This window comes from Macaca mulatta, chromosome 6, assembly GCF_049350105.2.
Source record: "Macaca mulatta isolate MMU2019108-1 chromosome 6, T2T-MMU8v2.0, whole genome shotgun sequence".
Lineage (NCBI taxonomy): Eukaryota > Metazoa > Chordata > Mammalia > Primates > Cercopithecidae > Macaca > Macaca mulatta.
The window spans coordinates 176,887,590-176,912,422 of record NC_133411.1 but is presented as its reverse complement, the minus strand read 5'-3'; the positions used below and the strand labels follow the sequence as shown (position 1 = coordinate 176,912,422).

General features: G+C 41.0%; 1 protein-coding gene across 1 annotated transcript in view; it reads right to left on the bottom strand.

Moving 5' to 3' along the window:
• The window catches only part of TENM2 (teneurin transmembrane protein 2), a 689,205-nt gene that overhangs the window by 199,743 nt on the left and 464,629 nt on the right, over positions 1 to 24,833 (bottom strand). The window contains exons 5-6 of the mRNA XM_015141369.3: positions 19,932 to 20,054; positions 5,224 to 5,429 (exon numbers count right to left, since the gene is read on the bottom strand). Coding sequence (XP_014996855.3) covers positions 5,224 to 5,429; positions 19,932 to 20,054 — 329 coding nt within the window. The remainder of the gene's footprint in view (positions 1 to 5,223; positions 5,430 to 19,931; positions 20,055 to 24,833) is intronic.

The window sequence follows — 24,833 nt, the reverse complement described above, 5'->3', positions numbered from 1 at the left end:
TCATTTTATCTTGGTCCACATATGCCCAATCTGCCATATTTGCATTTATTTGGTATGATCATGGGGCAATTTGTGGTCTCTTAAACTGTTCCCCCCTATTGGCTAATGAGTTTAATGTGAGGATAATTTTACTTCCCATCCCACAGATACCTCTCAGCATAAAGCATTAGGGGGTGCCAGTATCTGCTCCTATCTTACCGCCACTCAATCCCTAGAATCTCTTTTAATCAACTTGCTGGAGCTGTAAGCCCATCATATACTTTTAAGTTGCCTCTGGAAGTCACTGGGCTCCTGGCTCCATCGGTCTGAGTGATGAAATAGGCATTTTTAATATTTGCTAAACAGGATTGTGGAGAAGGTGAAGTCCCAGCAGGGCTCCCAAGCGGCAACTGCATCTTGTTGTCTCCAGTTAATCATGTACCTAATTTGCCAATTATTGACTTGTTCTCGCAAAGGATTTTACTTGGCTTGACGTATCAGTAGCAATCAGTGATGAACTGTCAAGCAAACTTGCTCACTGCCTTAACCACCCAAGATTCTGACTTGCTGCAACTGCCTCTGAGATTTCCTTTGATGCCTAGCACTATAGCCAGTTCAGATTATTATTTTTCTTCAGCCTGCTACCTTTCTAGAACTGGGGCTGAGAAAATCTGACACAGTTTGTAGGATTTCAGATATCTGGCAAGGTGCATTAGGCTTAGACTGGACACAAACCATCCCCATAAGAGTTCGAGTTAGTAGGCTAAGAATGACTTAGACTGACTTTTTTTTTTCCTGTCTGTGTCTTTAAAAACGCAATGCATGATGTCAAAACTGCTGCATTTAAAGCACAATATAATACCTACCTTTAAAATTGGCAAAGTTTTAGAAACAATAATATTACATTTATGCAAGTGTTCAAGTAAATAAAATGGGCATTTCCACAATGCTGCTGGTGAGTAGGAGTGTGATTGGTACACATTTTCGGAAGGAAAATTTGGGAATATAAATAAAATCCTTAAGGGTTTATTTTCAAGACAAGCATTGAGGATACACATGAAGACCAGTCACCAGGGCAGGCCTCATAACATTTTATGTTTAAGTCATTAGGGATCTTCATTGATATTTCTGGTGCTCCTTCCAGGGGACACCATCCGATGGTACTTCCTCTTCCACTAAAGTTACGATGTGACTGCTTTGGTTGACATGAGAAGGGCTTAAATGATATGTGTGACTTGCAAGCAGAGTTCTGTAGGAATTGGTACACAATTCTGCATCTACTCCTTTCTTTGTTCCTGATAGTAGAAGTTTCATAGGTCTGTGTCCGTGAATGAGGTTGACATTGAGCAAAGGCCTCGTTAACCTAAGAGGGACATGTGAAGCAGGGTTTTCTAACCTCAGCACTGTTAGCATTTGAAGATAGTGTTAATTCTTTGTGTTGGGGCTTCCCTGTGCACTGCAGGGTGTTTACAGCATCCTTGGCCTCTATCCACTAGGTACTAGCAGCAACCTCCTCCCAGCGTACCAGAACTATTTCCAGGCGTTGTTAAATGTTTCCAGGGTGGGAGTGGTGGCAGGGCAAAATCACACCTGTTTGAGAGCCACTAATGGTGTAGCATAAACAAGAAGGAAAAAAAACACCTTTGTTCTTTGAAGCTACCATTATTCCAAGGTTCTTTTTTTTTCCCACTGCAATGGATGTGTTTTATTATAGCAAAAATAATACATAAGCATTTAGCAAAAGGGGGCTGCTTTATATTAGGAGTGTTTTTACTTTTTCCTTTTGTTTCTCTGTTTCTGAAACTTCTGCAATGAAATGTAGTTTTTTTCTTTAGAAAGAAGAAAAAAACTAGAAAATTAATTTATTAAAAAATCGATATTTGCATAATTGCCTATCTATATAAGGATTTGCTAGGGCTATACAGAAATTCTAAGTATAACAGAACACTCATATATTATAGCTTTCTATTGTGCTTTAGTTTACAAAGGGTTTTCCCATCTTACCTTTGTTGTTACTGTATAATTACAACAAAGTATTATGAAGCAGATTACATAGGTAGAAAAGGAAACTGAAGCTAAGAGAAGTTAAGGGATATGCTCAAGGTCCCCTGGTTAATGTGTGGCAGAGTCTACATTCTGGACTTTTTCTCCTATGCCATGTTTTCTCTGTATCTCTATAAAAAGCCAGTTTCAAAAAGTCAACTGGGACAGACTCTGATTCTTGGGAAATTTAAGCAGGTATGTAATATCCTTGGACAAGGATACTAAACCTTGTAGGCTCTTGGTCAGAGCATGGCACTCAATAAAATTTAAACAACCATTTCATGTAGCACAGCCAATAGAATTTCATATTCTTCCCCCACCCCACCTCTTTCACTTTCTCTTTTTCCAGCTCAAATGAGTCACCTTGGCTAGACTGCCAATCCCCATAGAACTTATGTTCCTTGATAGGATATACCAATAAAAATGAGAAATTCTATAATGGTTCGAGACGTCAGTCGCCTATCCCCGCAAAGAGCTAAGCACTGTCTCCTTGAGGAAATGTATCTCATCAAATGGACATGAATGCATGTAATGACAGCAAATGAATGTGAGAATACATACGGAATCTTTTTCTTTCTTTCTTTCTTTTTTGAAAACAGCGCCCCTATATTGTACCTGTCTTCTGAATTTCTAAGCATCGGCACGGTGCCTTGCTTACTTGACCCCTCAACACACAGTGAACTTTCAAACTGGCAGCTGGACTGAAACCTCAGCACACATCAGCCCATGCCTATTCATTTCCCTTCCCTTGAAATGTGCGATGGGGCTGTCTCTGGAGTGGAGCTATTTTGAGAGGACAATCACTAGAACAATCACAGTCTAGGCAGGAGATGGACAGTGCAGCATAGCCACAAAGGAAGAAAAGACATTGTCATTGAGGATTTGAGTCCTGAATGTCAGAACAGCAGGGAAGCACGGTAAAGTATGTTTCTGCCTGCTGTCCACTGCCACTCAGTTACAGAGAGTTACCAACTTGACTTGCCATGATCATTGGCTTTTCCATGATTCTGGTTTCCTGCAGCATGCAAGAGAAGAGGGCAAGCAGAGTTTTGGGGGTAATGTGGGGAAGAAGCAGTTTTCTTAGCAAAGCTCTTTGCATGCAACTGGCTGAGAGGAAAGTTATGCTCAGCTATGCCCGGAGGCATGCTCACACTTACCTCAATAATGCCGATAAGTAGATTTCACTACTATAAATCCTTCATTTTGCTACGGGAGAATCAATGGAGCCTGAAGGTCAAGGACACCACCTAACAATTTGCGTAATTTCTCAGAGCAGCACCCTGCAGCCTGGCCAGAAGCTACAGAAATGCGCCAGGGATTCCTTTCAGCTGAATTCCTCTCCTTGTCTTGATGAGAATCTCTTTGAAGAGCAGATATGATTTCTGTTATCAAGAGTTCTGCTTGGTCAGGGGTTATGTTAACTCATCTCCAAATAATCAGTGTCTAGTCCTATAAATATTTTTTCTAGGTGGATGGATGGATGGATGGAGGACTCATTGATTACCACGTTACATATTGGTCCCTATAGCACGGGCTGTGTATGATCATAAAAATCTACACAGCTTTCCCTGCTCAAAAAAGAAATAGTCCTTTTAGTTCTTATGTTGATCATTTTAGGCTATAAAGATGGGATTGCAAATCAGTTTCATCCTGAGAGTCAACAATGGTCGATTGGTAGTGGCTGCCTTGAGAGTTATATGGGAGCTATGTGTGCACTGGGCTCAGTAAGGAAAAGTGCTGCCATTGATTAGCAATGTCTGCTATGAGCTAAAGGTAAAGAAATTGTAGCCTGACTACTTTGCATTTGCCAATGGTTTTTTTTTTTAGTTTTAAGTTCTTCCAATTGAATTTTCTAGATGAATTGCCTTTCCAACACATTTCAAAGTCAGCTTTGACTGGATATATGCATGTTTTGAGTTTTTTCCTAATGTACCTTATGTTCTTCCTGGATTTGAGGGCAAACGAGGCAGGAAAAACCAACTTGTTTTTTTCACAGGATATACAATTCTTATTGGAAAAGAAAACCAAACTAGGTAGGTGTTAATTTACCCCAGGTGTTATGTATAATAATAGAACTTCTACCAGAACAAATTAAGGGAAGAATGAGAGAAAAAATAATGAAATCCATAATGTAATCCAATCTCTTCATTTCCAAGGCTGTGAATAATCTCACTTTCATAGCGCCAAGGACTTCCCAAGGAACTTAGTACAGGGAAGCCACAGAGAAACATCTGCTGAATTTTGGTTTATGTTACATTATTCTTTCATATATAGTGAGATGTCTCCCAGTGATATTTTAACAAATTAATCCAATAACCAGAACATCTGAACAGAAAGTACCAATGATTAACCCCTAAACCTATTTAAGCTGTTTTCATCAGGTTGGGATATTAGCATTTATTTTTTGGAGATAAAATTCACAGGACACTGTGAATAACTGTAAGGTAGCTTTTGTGATTTTACAATGCCGTGGTTTGAGTGTATTCACTATGTTGGGTAAACCATCACCTCATTTCAGGCCATTACTATCACCACCCCGAAAAACCCCATGGCAGTCAGCCCCAATTCCCAGTTCCTGGCAACCACTAACCTCCTTTCTGTTTCTATATATTTGCTTATTCTGGACAATACACATAAATGGAATCATGCAATATGTGGCCTTTGGTATTGGCTTCTTTCACTTTGCATAGTGTTTCATCCATGTTGTGGCATATAACAATACTCCATTCCTTTCTATATCTGACTAATTTTCCATTGTGCGGCTATATCACATTCTGTTTAGTCATTCACCAGTTGGACATTTGGGTTGTTTCCATTCTTTGGTTATCATAAATAAGACTATGATGAACATCGATATATACATTTTTGTAAGAAGATGGTGTTTTCAATTTTCTCTGGGTATACACCTAGAAGTCAAATTGCTCAATCATATGGTAATTCTATGTTTAACTTTGTGAAAAACTCTTTTCCACAACAGCTGCACCATTTCTCATTCCCACCAGTAATGTACAAGGGTTCTCATTTCTCCACATTCTCGCCAACATTTTTATTATCCATCTTTTAATTATAGGCATTGTAGTGGGTGTGAAGTGGCATATATATATATATATATACACACACACATATATATAAATATATATGCATATACACACACATATATAATTTTAAAAAAATGCTTGATTACATCAAACATGGTCATACCTGGGCATGAGATGGTGGAAGTCCTCTTCTTATGTAAACACCAAAGAGAGCATCCTTCCCGAGGGAGATGTTGAACTTTAAGAACTGGGGCTGACTGATGTGAATTTGTGACCTCCAAAACACCCCTGGTGGGACTTCTTGTGTTACCCGCCGACCCACTTCTGCTTCACCACTGTCTATGCTGCTGTTTTTCAATGACCAGGGCACTGAAAAAAAAAAGAAAAAAAAAAAAAAAGGAATAAATACCAGTCAGTGACGTGTATACATTAGTTCGCTCTGTATTTCTGTTTAATTACATGCCAGGTTTTTTTTTTTTTTTTTTTTTTTTTTTTTGCTGTTTTAATATTAAGATTAAACTCATGGCAAGTTTCTTTTTAAGTTACAGCTAAAACATTTAGGTTTCAAATAACAAAGCTATAAATGCACACCCCAGGGCATCTGAAATCTTGGCACAATGCTTTCTAAAATTATGTGATTACTCTTTACTGATCAAATATAATCAGATCTGGAGCCTGATAAATACATGTAAAGCTTCCAACTATCCCAAATGTGACTGGGATGTAAAAATTACCAACAGGGGAGGGGAGGGTGATGTTAATTTGGCACCAAATTTAATTCTTGTAGCCTTTCATTATTCTTTCTAGACACAAATGCACTCTGACATTTTCAACAAAAATCAGCCCAGAATAAATAAAACAACTCAGTAGAAAATGAAGATTTGAAACTCAAGCAGATCTTGAGTTAGAGGGAGAAGTCTAAGAACCGCAGGGAAACTGCATCTCTCCTTCATTGATATTAATGCATCTCTGTTGCATTATTTAAAATTGCTTATGTTGAAAATATTGGTTGCCCACACTCAGCATCCTTCAGAACTTTAATAATTGGAATTCCGAAAATATCTATTTTTAAAGTGGAGTTCTTAAAAACAATGAACCAGTCAGCACATCCTATATTCCACATGTGGTTTCTCTTGCAACCACAGGATTAAGGAAAAGCTGAGCGTGACTAGCAGTTGCCCAAGAAAAGCAAGTTAATCAATCGCTGAGAGCTTCATTTTCCTTATCTCTAAAATGGGGGAAAAAAATCTCATAGTATAAAAGTCATTTGTGATTCCTTCAAATTGATTTGAACTTGGTAAGAAATATAAAATAGTATTCTTCTCTATTCCTAAGAACTTCTGAGCCAACTGAAATCAAACAGAAAGAACTGAAGTCATTTTTGTTTTGAGGGGAGTCTTTTCATTTCTGGAACCCCAATCACTTTGGTGACCTTGTAGATTCAAAAATTTCTTCAGCTTGATGGGCCCAGGATGCTCCCCTCGACATTCTGTGAAGGACTAACTCTTCTAAAAATATTTATCTGTCATTTGGCCACCAGATATTGCAAAGGTTTCAGATAATCTGGAGAAATGATAAAATTGCTAAAGACTGGCCTAAATGGTGAGTGAACCTGTCTGACTCTGTCTCTTGGTCCCAGTTTCTCTATGTGTAAAATGGAGAGATGACACTTTTGGTTCTCTGAAGGTCTTTCATGTCTAAATTATAAAAGAAAACCACAGAGTGATTTGAAGATATAAAGTTTTTCCCTCTTATTTTCTTTAACATATGAGGTGATTGTTTTTTATGCAGCTCAATACAAAGCCAGCAGGGACTTAAAATAAAGCAAGAGAAACACTGGTTTGGATCTTAAGAATAACCCTTTGACCTCTAGGAAAATAAAAGTAGGGAATGAGGTCTGAAAGGGAGTTTGGAAGCTGCCTTCACATCTCATCTTTAAAAAGAAAATGAACAGCCAGAAGCCCTGAGTGGTTCAGACCTTCAGATGGGGACTAGATGGTTTATTTATCAAACATTCTGAACTTCTGTTTTGTTTTGTTTTGTTTGTTTTTTGAGACAGGATCTCGCTCTGCTGCCTAGGCTGGAGTGCAGTGGCACGATCTCAGCTCACTGCAGCCTTGACCTCCTGGGCTCAAATGATCCTCCTGCCTCAGCCCCCTCAAAGTAGCTGGGACTATAGGCATGGACCACCATGCCTGTCAGCTTAATTTTTTTTCCTTTTTTCTTTTTCCTTGTAGAGACAAGGTCTCACTATATTGCCCAGGCACTGGTCTCAAACTCTTGGGCTCAAGTGATTCTTCAGCTTTGGCCTCCTAAAATGCGGAGATTACCTCTGTGAGCCACCACATCCAGCAGGAACTTTTAAATGTTGGCTAACCTTTCTAATGGATACTGATTACTTACCTGCAGGGGGAGGAATATGGCATCGTGTTTAAGAGCAGAGACTCTGGGCTGAGATTGCCATGGTTCAAATCCTAACTTTGATACCGGCTAAGTGTATCTTGCTGTGCTTCGGTGTCCTCATGTGTATAGATGGGACACTATTTATTTCACAGGATTGTTATAAGGTTTTACTGAGTTTAGGCTGTGTAAAGTTCTTAGAATAATTTCTGGCACAAAATAAGTATTGTTACCTGTAAAGTCCTAAGCCTAAACTGGGTGTTGTTTATTTGGGGGTTTTGCTGAAATAATGGCATGTCCAGGGCGAAACACTTGTTATCACAACAAGTTGAGCAGGAGCTCTCATTAGTATACACTGGAAACTAAATTTTACTTTAAAATGCTGCATTTGACACCCCTTCCTTGGGGAAGGGATATAATAAAAAGGAGCTGGTAAGGAAGGGACATAGTAAGAGAGCCGCCTGCGGAAGAAGAGTGTATGGGTCTCTGCTAGGTACCAAAAGAAACCCCAGCAATCAGCATGGCAACAAGTTAAAGAAATGCTTTATAAATACAAAAAGAAAACTTTAAAAACATGATTCATCTTTAACTTAATAAGCTGGGCTTTCCTTTATGTCTGTTGGGCTTTCCGGCATTGCTGGTTAATGACAGGATCTGAAAAAGAGGCAGGAAATCAGCACCCACGAGTGTTCTAATCTACTGTGGAAACCTAAATGGATCGTGATGTCAAGCCAGATGCAGATGCTGGAGATGTGCAAGGGAGCTTGTCTCCAGAGAGCAGCTGTTCTGGAAAATTCAGACAAGGAGCCCCAAAGCTTCGGTTCTTATAGCAGTGAGGTCCTCTTCCTTTACTACACCCTAGCTTCAGGACACTGAGTAAATTAGCTCCCACTACCAGCCAGCACAGGCTACTTCTCAGTAGTCACAGTGCCCCCTAGGGTTTTAGATCCTCCCTTCCTCATCTCATTCACTAAATAAAGGAGTGCACCTCGGGGATGACAGAATTCAGAAGTCAGAAGTCAGACAGAACTGGGTTTGAATCCTGGCTCTGCTTCTTTCATGTTGTGTGACCTCTAGCAATTTGCTTAAACTCTCTGGATTTCCAGTAGCTTTTTCTGTAAAATGGGAACAATAGTTCTAACTGCCTTAGAGGGTGTGACAAGTAGAAGTACACAAAAGAGAGATTAGTATAGTGCCCAGCATGAAATAATAGTGCAATAATTGCTAAGTTCTTACATGGAATGAAAAAAAGGATGCAAAACTATGTGGGAAAGCATGTGGCTTTCTTTGCAGAGTAAGGAATTCTCTAAAAGACAAAAAAGAGTGTGTTCACATGTAATATACATGAATGTCTATGTGTCTATTTGTATATATCTAGCTCTCTATCAAGAGTCTAATTCTTCTGGAATAGACTCATTTATGGGAACAAGCTTAAAACTGGGAGTCATGGCCTGGTTCAGGTCAAGTGCACCTTCACACTAAAGCTGTACATTCCTTTACAACACCACCCCAACCACTCTCCTCAGCCAGACAAATTGTTTTCTTTGTGTTTCTATAGCAATTACGCTTTTCTGCTGCCCACAGCAGCTGTTGTTAGGTATTGTACTTGATTTTGCATGCCTGCCTAAGTCTCTGTCTCTGGATACTGTGCTCCCTGAGGTCAGGCAGAGATGCAGATTCATCTCTAGGTTCTCTAAGCTTTGCACCTGGCAACTGTAAGTGATCTATAAATGCTTATTGAACTGGATCAAACTATACAAACCCATCTGGTGGGGTATTGTAACCAAACCCCTGTGATGACAGGGTAAAGTGAGAGCCTTAACAAAGATTTACTTTGAAAATCTACATGCGTAAGGAAAATGGATACGCTGTCATCAAGAATAGGCCAAGGGATACATCCTGTCATGCATGACTCAGCAAGTTTGGAGCAAAGGTGCACAGCTCCACTTATTATGTAATCATGCCACATGAGGTGCATTAGGTAACCACTCACGTGAGCTCATGCTTGGCTGGGAGCTACTGCTGCCTGTAAAAGGTATAACTACCCTGCTGATGCTGTACATACAGCTTGCACCCAGGCTCGCACCCAGACTCACTCGTGCCTGGAGAGAGAGAGTAAAGCCGTGTTGAAACTGTCTATGATTCTTCGAGTGCTCTTCCAGCTACCCACCACTCTCCCATTGACTCCCTTCAGACCTCAGTTAGAACCTGACTACATGTAAACTGAATTTTATTTATTAAATAAAATAACCTTTTGGAAGCTCTATATGAAATTTACTATCGAAAGAACTTTTCTTGTGGATCCTTTTGAAGAGTCATGAGTAAATGCTTAATTTGCCTTTTGTGTAAAATCTTACAACAAACAAACAGACTGGGAGAGGTGTGATACAGGGAGAAAATCCTTAGATTAAGAACCAAAAGTCAAGAGTCCTAGTCATGACTTAATGACTTTGAAATGTTTGTGGAAGGAACAGGTGTAAATGAACTATTCTCTTGAAGTTCCATCCTTGTTACTAAGCATCTAGCTAGTTTTAGGCAGGTGTATTACTCAAAGTCTCAATGTCCATATCTATATAAGAGTGGCTTGGACCCAAAGATATCTTAAATGGCATTCCTCATTAGCCTATTGTGGTCTCTAGAGTGGGTCAGGAGGATCACTGCTGGGTATATGCTATGAAGAAGTGCGAGTGTGTGTGTGTGTGTGTGTGAGTGCGCGCGCGCGTGGCGAGGGGACAGGGTAGGGGTTTGGCAGGAGGGAGGAGGAATTATTAGAAAGCTTTTAGGCTTTGTTGATTAACAGGTGACTTCACTTTCACAAGCTTGATTTATTTAACAGAAGATATCCATATTGTTAAACAAGCTAGTGTTTGCTTTCAAATTAAGTTCTTCAGGTGTGTAACTGAATTACACTTTTGCAAAGAGGGGTTTTCACTTTTTACTCAAATATATGTACATATATATATTTTTACATGAAGTCTTTCTTTCTCTCTCTATATATATACAGTCATGAGTCACTTAACAACAGGGATACATTCTGAGGAGTACATTCTTAGGCAATTTCATAGTTGTGTAAGTATACTCACACAAACCTAGATGATGTAGCTTATTACATACGTAGGCTATATGGTATAGCCTACTGCTCCTAGGTTATAAACGTGTACAGCATGTTACTATATTGAATACTGCAGGCAACTGTAACTCAGTGGTACTTGTGTATCTAAACATAGAAAAGACAGTAAAAAATATGGTATGAGAGATAAAAAAAAGAATGGTACACCTGTATAGGACACATACCATGAATGGAATTTGCAGGACTGGAAGTTGCTTTGGTTAAGTCAGTGAGTGAGCGGTGAGTGAATGTGAAGGGCTAGGACATTACTGTACACTACTTTTGACCTTGTAAATACTATAGAAAGGCTACACTAAATTAATAAAAAAGTAACTATACTATAACATTATGACAGCTAAGATGTTGCTAGGTGATAGGAATTTTTTAGCCCCATTATAATCTTATGGGACCAGTGCTGAATGTGTGGCCAGTCGTTGACTGAAACACTGTTTTGCCATGCATGACTATAATCTACAGGTCTTATTCAAATTTGTCAGTTGTTACAGAAATATTCATGATAGCAAAAGAAAAGTTTTTAAATATACTTTTAAAAAATCTTGAAAATGAGTGTGTATAATTTTTGTAATTTTAAAAACAATGAAAAAGAGAAAAATGTACAAATACTTCCTCCAAAGAGATAAAAAGAAAAGGTGTTTTTCTCTAAATTGCTACAGCCAGTATGGGGAACCATCTCAGTGACTGTATTCCTGGAGGTCAAATTTCTGGGCCGATGTCCAGGAGGATGGATCTCTGTTGTTCTCTAAGGTCAAAGAGAGCAGCATCAAAGCCATGCTGAGTCCCATGAAGGAGGACTTGAAGCTGGGCTTCCCTGAGTCACACCAGCTGTTCCAGGACCACCAATATGGTGAGTCCCTCACCTGACACCACTGAGAGGCAGGCAACAAGGAAACAAAGTAGTTAAGATTTCTATCTTTATTTTCAAATGTCTAACGCTTAGCTAGACATTTGAAGGTCTAGCTGAATATCCTCCTATTGAAAAGTTCTGAGGCCTTAAGGAGGCGACGTTGCCCCATGGAGCTAGTCAGCCTCGGTTTGAATCCCAGCTCTGACAGCTACCAGCTGTGTGCCTTTGGGCTAATCACCAGCCCTCTCTGAGTCCGTCTACTCATCTGTATGTTGGGGTGCTTCTGCATGTTGTACCTAACTTGTAGGTACTTCTGCATCTTTCTATCCTGTCTGTTGCGGTGCTACCTAAAAACAGGTGTAACTACTTTTTTTTCGGATGGGTGGGGGGTAAATTTGTGATGGCGTAATAAAAAACATAGGCTGCCTACTGTAGGCACTATTGATGAAAGAGGGACAATGGGTGGAGTGGGCCTTAATAAAACTGGCAGTCATTTTCCAGAGCAGCTGAAATCAATATACAGTGAGTGGCCGGTACGTCTGCAGACTGGGAGGGGCAGACAACAGGTCACATGTATTAAGATACGATGATCAGAGAAAACTGCATCACCAGTGCATTCTCTGCAAATTGCTGCTGTTGGTGTGTGGTCTAGCTGCTTCTCACATGGGCAACCCTGTGCAGTCTGCTTTATTGAAAAGCAACCAGATTTTATTTACTTAACAATGATTAAGAAATGTCCTAAGCAATGTTGGGTGGGCCATACATTCATACTTCCATGCAATAAATATTTATCAAGCATTGACTATAATCATAGGTATTCTTTGGTCAACATCAGAGTTGGGGTGTATGTTGTATTTCCATTATCTCTTATCTAGGCAGCCTGTTGTCCAGGGTCCTGTGAATACACTTTGAGATTGAATTAGGGGCATCAAGAGAAGAGGCATTAAACAGCATCCTGTAATCATTCTGTGAGATCTCACTGGTATCCTTGGGTTCTAGGCAATGACTGGGCCTGGCATCCTGGCATGCAGGACCCAGTCCAGTTCATGTCTCCCAGAGCTGGGGCTTCCATGGCAAATCTTTCAGTCTATCCAAGAGCTGCACAATGAAAAGTGTAGATGATGATCATTTTGCCCTAAGAAGCATGTGCGTAAGATACAATGGTTCTGGCTAGTTCATCTTTGGCTTAGAGATGAGATTTCTGGGTTTTTAGAGGCAACATTCTAGATCAATTTTACAGGATAGTCCAACTCTATAACTCCACGGAAGATTGCTCATGTAAATGTGAAACTATTACCTATATCTGAAACATGTAACTAAAATTTCAACCAGTGAAATAAGACTGATGTTGAGCAAAACGACAGCCTTCCATAGCCACATTAGGAGCTAATCATTTCAGAAAATGTTGCCATAATTCATTTACAGAAACAGCGAAACTATTCCCCAAACAAGTGATAAAGGGAATGGACTCATAGTCATACCAGGGAAATGAAGCCGCATATTAATACTTCCTAACTTAACCGAACTCCGGAGGCACCTCGGCATAAATCTGCCTTGCAGATTATTCTGCCTCACATATTTTTATCTATTGCAAATAAAATTGAATTCAGAATATTGCTACAGTCATTACACCTCGTTTCCATTTATTTGGGAATCAGGACAACCATCTGAGGGTTCCGTTTAACCAACAGATAAGTGAAAAGATTCTTCCAAGGACCTTAGATTCACTGCCCAAGAATACAGCTCATCCGAGACATCAGCAACCCATCAGCCTTCACCCTGCTGCTGGCTGGCTATACTTCAGGAATGTAATTCCATCCTGAAAGTCACTGCTTCTGTGATGGTGTTCACAACATCACACAATAATGACTTTTAGAAAATGTTTAGCTCTTGGGACTACATGTGGCTTTCACATCTTTTGAAATTTCAATTCATTGCATTAGATAAAAATAGTCAACTCTTTGCCGCTGGGAATGTTAACAAGTATTTACACCTATGACTCTCCAGGTGAACTTGCTCCTGCATTAATATTTAGTTTAGTTTACTGTTATTGACAGTAGCTAAAATTTATTGAGTGGCTGCTAATCACCATGTAATCTCCTGATACTCTTACAATTTTTCCTGTTTTTCAGATGAGAGAACTGAGGTTCATGGAAGATAAGTGACTTACTTAGGGTCATACAGCTTTTTACTGGTAGATCTGTAATCAAAACCCACAACTGACAGACACTAAAACCTATGTGGCTCACCCCTGTGCTGACTGCATTAAGGCCCACAGTCATCCCTTGGTATCCACAGGGTATGGATTCCAGGACGCCTGTGGATACCGAAATCTGTAAATGCTCAAGCCCCTTATATAAAATAGTGTAGTATTTTCACATAACCTATGTACATCCTCCTCTATAATTCAAATGATCTCTAGATTACTTATAATACCTAATACAATGTAAATGATATGTAAATAGTTCTTATACTATCATTTTTATTTGCATTTTTTGTATTATTATTATTCCAAATATTTTCAATCCGAGGTTGGTTGAATCTGTGGATACCTGTGGGTATGAAGGGCCAACTGTATATCAGAGGTATACCAGAGGTGCATACTTAGAGATCACAGACCAGATATCTGGGTGTAGAAGTCAATTCAGAAAGAGAAGTGTGGCCAATGAAGATATGGGAAAATGGACGGAAAGGGAAATTGGATTTCATTATTAATGCCCATGTCAAGCCACCATGATGCTATGTACAACAGAAACTATGCAATTTAGCATGGGGCTATGGATGGCAATCAAAAGCAAAAGTCCACCAGTATAAGTGCATGTAAGTTGTACCCATCCGCAACAATGGAGAACAGCATGGCCTCCTAAAGGAGGGGAGTTGTTGGGTTGGTAATTAGGATGTTGGTATATTTGCCAGTAGACGTGCAGTAATGGGGTGTTTGGCTCAAACATAATGACCCTTTGCCCTTCTGGGAACTTCACCGACTTTGGAAAAGCCCCATATAGGGAAGTGATCATTTCAAAACCCTGGGCTGTGTTCATTGAGAGGCTGATGAGAGCCAGCGGAAGAATTTACCAACCTCCCTGCTAATCTGGCTCCTAGTACCATGCATTAAGCCAACTAGTAAAAATCATTATGAAGTTTTTGCTGAAAGGGCAAGTGTAGAAAAACATGTTTCTAAACAGAATAACAGTCTTTGCCATTTTTTTCCAACTTGCATACCATCTGGAAATTCTAATTTTTTTTTCAAAGGGTAGGAAGGAAATGTGCTCCAGGCACAAATAAATGTTTACAGCTGAGTTATAAACCGAGAATGGTAGGGCTTAAAACAGACAGGCTGGCAGTGATGGAACTCAAGCTGCAGTGAGACAAATAATGCAGTGTGCAGGGGGCCAACTTGGTGTACACATTGGCCCTTTGGAATAGGAAGACTTGCTTGCTGCTGACCTCATCAAGCCACTGTTGGGAAGAAATCCTCATCTGGGGCTTGGTTAATTCTTAGAAGGTAAAGGAAAAGGTGAAGTGGTATTGTCTATCTTGATATTTTGAAGGCAGTCTTCACCTTAGTTTTATTATATATATATACACACACACATATATGTATGTGTGTATATGTGTATATATATATATTTTGATACGGAGTCTTGCTCTGTCACCTAGCCTGGAGTGCAGTGGCATGATCTCGGCTCACTGCAAGTTTCGCCTCCTGGGTTCATGCCATTCTCCTGCCTCAAGTCTCCTGACTCTCTCCTGGGTCTATAGGCACCTACCACCCCGCCTGGCTAATTTTTTTTTATTTTTATTTTTTATTTTTAGTAGAGATGGGGACTCACCATGTTAGCCAGAATGGTCTTGATCTCCTGAGCTCATGATCAGCTTCCCAAAGTGCTGGTATTACAGGCGTGAGCCACTGCACCCGGCTTATTTTTATATTTTAAAAAATAGAGACGAGGTCTCACTTTGTTGCCCAGGCTGGTCTCGACCTCCTGGCCTTAAGTGATCCTGTCACTTTAGCACCCCAAAGTGTTGGGATTACAGGCATGAGTCATTGCACCTGGTTGGTCTTCACCTTTGGAAAATATACCCTCTCAAAAGATGTGACAGGCCATGGAAACTTGTTAAATGGACCAGCTGAGAGATGTAAAGATGACATCAGTGACAACAACTAAGACTCGTGGATCATTTATTACATGCCTGATGCCACATGCAGTGTTTTACAAGGGTCACATCATTTATGATGGACAGCAAGCTTATGAGGGAGTTGCATTTCACAGATGAGGAATTGGAGGTTGGGAGAGAACAAATGACCCGCTTACAGTCATACAGTTGCTAAGTGATGGTGCTGGTGTTTTTATCCACCAGACCAGCTCCAAAATCCTATATTATAGAGCATCTTCCAATGCAAATTTACCAACAGTATATTATAACTAGGGCTTGGTCAGGAAGGAAGAAGTGATGTTTTGGGAGTTTGATCTTCCTCTTCTGGTCTCCTATAACTTGGATAGTTACAGGGAAAGTTCTAGAAAAGTGGAAATGGGATTGGGAATGATACAGAGTGGTCATCAAACTTTTTTTTTTTTAAAGGGTCAGATGGTGAATATTTTAGGCTTTTTGGGCCATATAGTCTCTGTTGTACCCACTCAATTCCACCATTTTATTCTGAAAGTAGCCATAGACAACAGGTAGTAGTCATGGTGGTGCTCCATTAAAACTTGATTTATAAAAACAGGCAGCTGGCCAGATTTGGTCCATGAGATGTAGTTTGCTGACCCCTGATATAGAGGGCAACTTGAATCTAAAATGAGTGATAGGTTTTGAGAATGATCCATGCAGTTCTATACTTGAGAGTTTATTCTTTCTTAAAATCTGTGCACAAATTGGGTACGTATGATGTGCCCTTTAAAATCTCTTGTATACTTTTCCTGGGCCTGGCCAATCAAACTGAATTCCCTTATGTTATCTGACCAGGTCAGAATACTGTATTGAATCGTCTTTCTCAAGGCTTATCTAATCCCAGATCTACAGAGAAAGTTCTCCATGCCCTTGTAATGAAGATGTATGAGTTCATTCCTTTTAACATAGAAATACACACAAGATGGTGAGTGACTCTGGCAGACTGTGTGTTCCCTCTTCTTGATGTGAAAGCCAACAACCATTCATGTTAAGGTTTAATTGAAGGAGAGCGGAAGAAAGAAAAATAAGGCTCGAACAACAACAAATGGAAAAGGGAAAGGCAAAGACCAAAGAACGTACTCTCCCAACTAATTAATCAAGTGCTTTGTTTCCACTAACATATCAGAGTGTGTAGGCTGCCCTGTCTATTAGACTTGTTCCCAAACCTGAAGAATGTAAATACTCCTAAAGACCAGGTAATGAAATCTCTATCGATGTGCCATCTTAAATGGGACTCACATGCCTGTGTTTTGCTTACATTTTAATTTGCTTCTGCTGGATACTTATCCAGTAATTGCTTAATGAGATTATCCTCCTTGGCAATGTGTGGTGTATCTTGATTAAAACATTGGAGTGAAGGAATATCGTATACCAAAAAAAGGAGGGGGTGTTATTTAATTAACTTATTGCCAATATATCTTGATTGTCTCTTTGAAACACTGGAAAAGTAGTCAATTGGAATTGATTCAGGTTATCTAAATGTATAGAATTGGGGAGTGGGGAGCCGGGAGGTCACTGGGTGTACAAATTCAAACCTAAGGTCACTTTTGATCAAAGAATTAGGCATGGGTGAGAAAATTGAAAACATTTTAGTCATTTTATAAGTCAGACCTTAAAACAACTTAAGAAGAGATCTGATCTCTTTTTAAGTTTCAAATTTTATTTCATCTCTAAGCAATTTTAAATCCTCAGACTTTTTTCTTGAGTAGTCTATTGATAAAATTCACTGGACAATGATTTGGCAAACATTTTGTCTGTCTCTGCTGGGTACGGTGGCTCATGCCTGTAATCCTAGCACTTTGGGAGGCTGAGGCAGGAGGATTGCCTGAACTCAGGAGTTCGCAACCAGCGTGGGCAACACGATGAAACTCCATCTCCATTAAAATACAAAAAATTAGTCGGGCGTGGCAGCACGCACCTGTAGTCCCAGCCACTCTGGAGGCTGAGGCAGGAGAATCGCTTGAACTGGGGAGGCGGAGGTTGCAGTGAGTCAAGATTGCGTCACTGCACTCCAGCCTGGGTGACAGAGTGAGACTCTGTCTCAAACAAAACAAAACAAAACAAAACAACAAAACAACATTTTGTCTGTCACATAACTTATTTGGAAAATATCTGAACTAGTAATGTTATATGACTTATACAACAACATTTTCAAAAGCATGTTGCACATAAGGGGAAAAATTCTGGTCTTTCCAAAGACACAATGGAAAGTGTTTCTTCATTTGTTAATTTAGAGACACATAACTCTTGTACTCTTAAGACTTGTTCTCTGGGTGTGCAATGCAAAAGCTGGTGGGGAGCAGAGGCAGAAATAGAGGCTTATCACAAATGGGAGGAGTGCTTGATCTTGACCTTAATTTATGGAGGCCAGTAGAGATAATAAATTCCCATTTATGAAGGACACTACTCAAAAAGCATTGGTATATAATTTCAGAATGCATACACATATAAACAATTTCTCTGTGCCCAATGATAGAATATGCATATTCATTTCACATGTGTATTCTGCATTCTTCTGAAGGGATGAGGTGCTGACTTGTAGATTAAAGGACATTTATGGATAAAACGTGATGGAGACCCCATAAAGCAGAGTTTCCAAGGGCAGCACTACTGTCATCTTGAAAGGAGATAATTCTTCATCACAGGGGGCTGTCCTGTGTATTATAGGTTGTTTAACAGCATCTCTGACCCCTATCCACTAGATGCCTGCCATGCTCTCTCCAACTGTGACAATCAAAATAGTCTTTAGACATTGCCAAATGTCCTCTAGGGGTGCAAAAATGCTATGGCTAAGAACCATTGCCCTAGAGAAAACTGAAGGAGCAGACAGTGTCAAGTACTGGAGGGGACCAGGTTTCAAATCTGAGGTCAATACATTTGGCTCTGGGCTTTTGGTCAGTTAAGGCAGAACATGGTCAGTTAAGGCAAAATATATTTTTCAGTTTTAGGTCTAGTTTAACTTACCCGATAATGGAAAGCATATAATTTCATCCTCAGATAAAACTTTTTCATGCTTACTTAAAGGTAATTTAGTGTTATGATTATGACAGATGAGTACAGCGATTCTTAAAGACTGGATAAAAAGACAAAAAAGTCATCCTCAAAGCATTAGGACAGCTCTGGGGAGAATAATTGAAGCAGCATTAGCATCTCAGGATGACTAATGTGCACCTCTGGGGGCAGATGATTTCTGGAATCTTCTCTGTGGAAAATGACTGCTTGAAGGAAAGCTCCAACCTCCTGCCCAAAGACACACAGGGCACAACTCGGAGTCCAAATTTGTACCTATTTGGGTAAGTTCCTCTAACCTTCTGGGCCCGAGCTTCTCAGAGACATTTTTCCTTCCTTTAAAGTTGTTAAAGTTACACAATGCTAAGCCTGGCATGCAATAGATGCCTAATAAATGCTGCTTCCTTTTCCTTCTTTGAAATATCCCTGTAGGGTGTTTCCAAAATGTGGGGGTCAAGTGGCTATAGATGCTAAAAGGCAGAATGGAAATTTGCATGTTGGAGAAATCCTTTCATACAATCTCTCCCTCGCGATTTCCATCCCGAATTGAGCATATCTCACTGCGTGCCAGCCTGGCTAACCATTCCATTGGCTGCTCTGTCTTACTTGCTCCAGTCTCCCCCACCCCCACCCCATGGTTCTGTTTTCTCTCCTCCTTCTTAGCACCTTGTTAGCACTTTATTTATTTTTTTTTTCCTGCAAGGATACAGTTGCCTGATTTCTTCAATAAACATTTCTATTGTCCCCTTCACTGTTCTGAGAAGAGAAGCTTTGTTGCCGAGTTGTCAAAACTCCTTTCTATTCTCCCCCAAAGCAGAGCAGCTCTGAGCCTTTCTCTTTCATGCCAAGCCAGGCAGCTTCCTCCCCAGGGAGGCTGCATCTCTCCTCCTGGGAGAAAGACCCAGTCTGATGGCATGTGTTGCCTGCTGCTCTCTGCCTTCTGATTAGGCAGGACTTTCTCCTGCTGCTGCTGCTGCTGCCACTCCAGCTGCTGCTGTGGCTGCTGTTTCTGCACAGGCCTTGGGATGCTTTCAAGTAGCTCTGGACCATGCCAGTTACTGCAGATAGCATAGGTATGCACATTGCTCTGAGCAGGCACCACGCCAGCTCTGAGTGATCCAGCCAAACACAGCTAACAGACAGGAACAGCAAACAGCTTTTAACGGGGGCACCTATGAAAGGCAACGATTTTTCCCCCCTTTTCTTTTCCTTTTTGCATACCTTCCAAGATTTGGGTTAGAAAACCTGAACCAGCTGGCGAGAGCTCGGAATTTTCCTGTGACCTCAAGAGGGCAAGCAGCAGCTGTAACCTCACCTTTGCCTCCAGATGGCATTGTTGCCACATCATCGTTTCCTGGTAAGCCGGTCCTTATCCCATTGTTAAAGGTGTGCCCATCTGCAGGCTGGAGTTGCCAATTGAGTCCGAGCAGATGCATTGCTGCAGGAGAGACAAAGTAATGAAAATATGAATAGATAATTCAGCAATGCAAATGTCAAGGGGGAGGGCCAGGTGCCTTTTTCCAAGTGATTGCCTTTTAAGGAAGCTGTGTCAAAAATGGCTTGCCCCAGGCCGCAGGGATTAGCTAAACAGAGAAAGCAGAGATCCGAGTAGTTAGGTCTCCCCTTCTGGTGCTGCTGCTCCCAGTCTCAGGAGGGAGAGGATCCCTTACAGTGGGCGGAGGAGGGAGGAGAAAACACAGCCCAGATCTTCCAAATGGTGCCACAGTGGAAGTGAAAATAGCCCTTTCGAATCACAGTAAAGAGTGCTGCTCAACCACATCCATCCTTTTCTACACTCTGGACACAGTTGCTTTTAGACTGTTAGTCTAGGGGCATTGACAAGCATTGTTTTCCCCAAACTACACACTCACAAGTAAGTCAGCTTCAAAGGAGGCTACCCAAATAGTACCTGTTTGCTGGTACCTGTTCTGAACTATCAGTGCAGCCAGCAGCATCTATAGTGGTATTGGTCCACCTCCCTATTTCAAACTTTAGAATTTTTTTCCTTTCCACCTCTCTTCGTGATAAGTGGATACCTTTCAGCGCATTGTAGAAAAACCTTGGCGGATTGATGGTGGAATGGGGTCCTTTTCTGAAAACATTACTATTCCTTCTCTCTCTGTTGCTCTCACTTTAGCAGAGTATGGAATGAAACAGAGTTCTGAAGTACTGCCTGTTCTGTGCTAAGGAACTGAGCATGTCCGCAGACGTCTTGTCTCCCATGGGCACCCCAAGCCTCCAAACAAACTTCTGGTCTTCCTTGTCATCCTGCCTATGTCAACTCCCCACCATGAGTTTAGCAAACGTAACACAGCCCTATCCCTGATGGTTCTTGGTGAGTTGTTTCTACTGAGTGGAATGAAAAGCAAACCCTAAACACCTGTATTGTTTCAAAGCCCTTATCTAAGAGATGCTTCATTTGAGAATAAGCAAGGAATTTATTTCCCTGCATGTCTCTCATCCAAATGATGTCTGGCATTTCAACTGGACACAGGTTGACGCTGTTGCTGCATTCCTACCGCTGCGGGAGAGAAAGGGCTGTTGACAGGGAAAGGTTTGGAGTCTGATGTGGGGATGGGAGAAACAATTAACCGTAGGAAACACAATTAACAATGCTTAGGAAATTGTTCACACAGCAATTAATTCTGCATGTCTACCACCACTTAAAGTCAGACTGCATTCTATTAAGGTTAAAAACCTATCTTCAAACAATACAGCTCAGATTGATGGCCACAGATGAAGGTGGCAAGGTGTCTGCGTGTGTGTGTGTGTGTGTGTGTGTGTGTGCTTTTCACGTACACTCTTCTCCATCTAAGAGCCATGTTTTCTTTCCATATATTCCTCTAAAGTGAAAGGCCCACTGTTACAACTTCTTGAGATGATAAATAGTAATAAGAGTAAGTGACATTTACTGTACACTTTCCATCAAGGTAACACCTAATTTTCTCCTGCAGTTTATCCGTTATATGTAGGTCACTTACTTGAAGAGACCAGATTCCATTGCCTCCAATAATGACATATTTTCACTGTACAGAGGTCAGGAAATGAGAACTAATCGTGGTGGCTTCAAGATAACGATAGCTTCTGATTTGTAATTACCAGGTGAAGGGAGCCAAGGAATTAGCTATTTTAAAATAATGTTTTTTAAAAAACGATACTATTGGGTTATTGAAGCTCGCCTTGGGCCAGCTGCAGCTGCACTGGAGATGCGGTTCTTTCAAGGAGAGTCTCAAGACAGACACTGACAGGTACTGCAGGTGCCGCTGGAACCCAGGCCTAACAAAGCTTTGATTTCACATCTACAGAAGTAGCGGTGGGTCCCATCGGGCAAAGATGACAACCTCCCCAACACCCCATCTCAAACTCTTGTCAAAACTGCTCTGCTCTTATAGCACTCAATCTTGCCATTCCAAGGTGCAGAACATATTGCAACCATCAGCTTTGGGAGAGAAGCAAGCAAACAATCCCCTAATGTTACTGAACAGGAAGAGACAACCCTGCAACTGTGTTTCCTCTGTTTCCAAAGATGCCTTCCGTCCTGCCTCCCCTCCCCACCTTTTTCTTTGTTTTGGGTTCCATAGCATCTTTTTATTTTTATTTTTTAAAAGTATCCTGAAAATAAGAAAACTACAGATGAGGTGAAAAGGGTTAGGCTCAGAGTACACCAGTAACTTCTCAGACAACTCCCAGGAGTGAGAAGAAGAATAAGAAAGTGAGATGGAGGTGGAGAAGGGGAAAAGCCAAATCTGCTGAATATGAGACCTGTCCTTCCAGAAGAAGCAACGCAACAAAAATGAAACTCAAGTTTGGGCATATTTTCTGTTGTTGAATTGAACATTAAGTAAATAAGTGAGAATTATATCGGGGGTATAACCACCTTCTCTTGTTTTTTGGGAGTGTCTGAAATAGGTTTTTGTTGGCCCCTTTTTTTTTTGATCAGCCATTCCTTCTCTCTCACTTGAGTAAGAAAGCGAGATGTTCTCTCTGGCCTGTGGGGAGGGACTAAAGTGTCCTTAGGATAAAGACCCCAGGGAGCTGTGAAGTAAATGAGTTTCCTGACTAATGAGAGCCCTATTTCTTATTCTGCTACTGATTTGCTCTATGGCTTGGGCTGAGAAATCAGTCTCTCAATCAATCTCTCCCTTTACCTTTTATAAAGGTTTCCCTGTACAGGTAGAATAATGGCTCCTTAAGGGCCAGAGAGAGGTTACACATCTGCAACCCCCAAAAGATCTGACAGTGTCTTGAATATAAATGGCACTCCATCAATATTTATTAGAATAGATAATGATACACGGGGGGCAGATTTGGGGGGTTGGATTGTAGGATGTTATATGCTTATAAATAAAAAAATACATAATCAGAGGCATAGAAGATAGGATAAAACAGTGCTGGTAGCAATATGGACTAGTTTGCAAATGGAAGGATATTTTAGTTATCAGTATATCAACACCTGCTGCCAATCATTGCACCTTTTCTTTTAGCGCAGTGGCGCGATCTCCGCTCACTGCAGGCTCTGCCTCCCGGGTTTATGCCATTCTCTTGCCTCAGCCTCCTGAGTATCTGGGAGTACAGGCGCCTGCCACCACACTTGGCTAATTTTGTTTTTGTGTTTTTAGTAGAGACAGGGTTTCACCGTGTTAGCCAGGATGGTCTCGATCTTCTGACCTTGTGATCCACCCACCTCGGCCTCCCAAAGTGTTGGGATTACAGGCATGAGCCACTGCGCCCCGCCACCATTGAACCTTTTCTATGGCCAGGTACCACAGTAGACATTCTAAAGGCATTATCTTAAGACTCACAGGTAGGTACTATTATCCCCATTTCACAGATGAGGAAACTATTGACTGTGAAGTTTGAGAACAGGGGGATTTCAGAATCAGAAGGAAATTACTGTGGGAGGTGGCTATCTGCTTCATATTTCACAGTGATCTGGTTACAGATTCTATGGGCAATGGAGTCTCAGCAAGCCTCATCTTTGTTTCAAAACTCATAATAATCTCATTGGGGTTGGTGAATGACCACACTCCTTCCTGAGAGGGGTTAGATATCTTTATCCTGTTGAATTCAGCACATACTTTATCACACAGTCATTCTGGGTCTTCAATGAAGATGACGTGGGCTACAGCCATGGCTGACCAGTGATAGAATACAGCATGTGTGAAGACATGAACTGTTACTGTTGTAAGCCACTGAGAGTTTGGGGTTGTCGTTACAGCAGCATGTCTGAGGCTACCTTGACTGATACTTTCACCCATAAGGAAACTAGGAAATGGCATTTTTATACAGCAAATCTCTGTGCTTTCCTTTAGGTTTTATTGGATCCTTTCTGAAACTCAGCTAGAGAGAATTAGCACATACTTTGGGCCACTGTATTTGTTTCTATGAAAAACAACAAAAAACAGCACTTTAAATGTGATGCCATAATACCTCCAATTTTAATTTACTCTCAGAACCAGACTTAGAAAGCTGAGCTGGATGGGGTGGCTCACGCCTATCATCCCAGCACTTTGGGAGGTTGAGGCAAGAGGATTGCTTGAGGCCGGGTGTTTAAGACCAGCCTGTGTAACATAGGAAGACCCTATCTCTAACAAAAATTTAATTAATTAAAAAAAAAGAAAGCTGAGAAACCTCAGAGTAGCCAGAGTTATTGCTGCTTCATATCAAGATTTCACATAAATGCTGGACTCCTCAAGAGATCCTGGATGCACTGGGGTGGTTCCCTCTCCCACCCCACCTTGAATGCTCTAGCAGTTCATCCCAAAAGGTCTGGTCCAGATCATCTGAGGGTCAAAAGTGAAATGAGTTTGGGAGGACCTCTCCCTAACATTCCTCCCCGTCACTGACAGCCAAAATGTACAATTCATCATGATCTGACAGGCTCTGCTTCAGAGAGACCCTCGGGCTCCATGGGTCACTAAGGATGGGATGGGGAAGGACTCCGAGTGGAAACTTGTGGAATCCAGGTGGTAGCTGGGAAGCCAGCCACTTAAAACACAATAGGCAGCCAAACTCTGAGAGTATCCCTCTGGCTAATTGGAGAAAACTTACGTGGCATTCTGAAAGGCAACCAAGACAGGATGGTGGGACCACACACAGATCCCCGATTTCAGTAAGGATAATAAACAGACCTACATGGAGTGAGGGTGTGATATTTTCTTACTGAAGTTGCTGTGTTTTGGGGCCAGGTGGGTTCCAAAGGCAATACTCCGAGGGA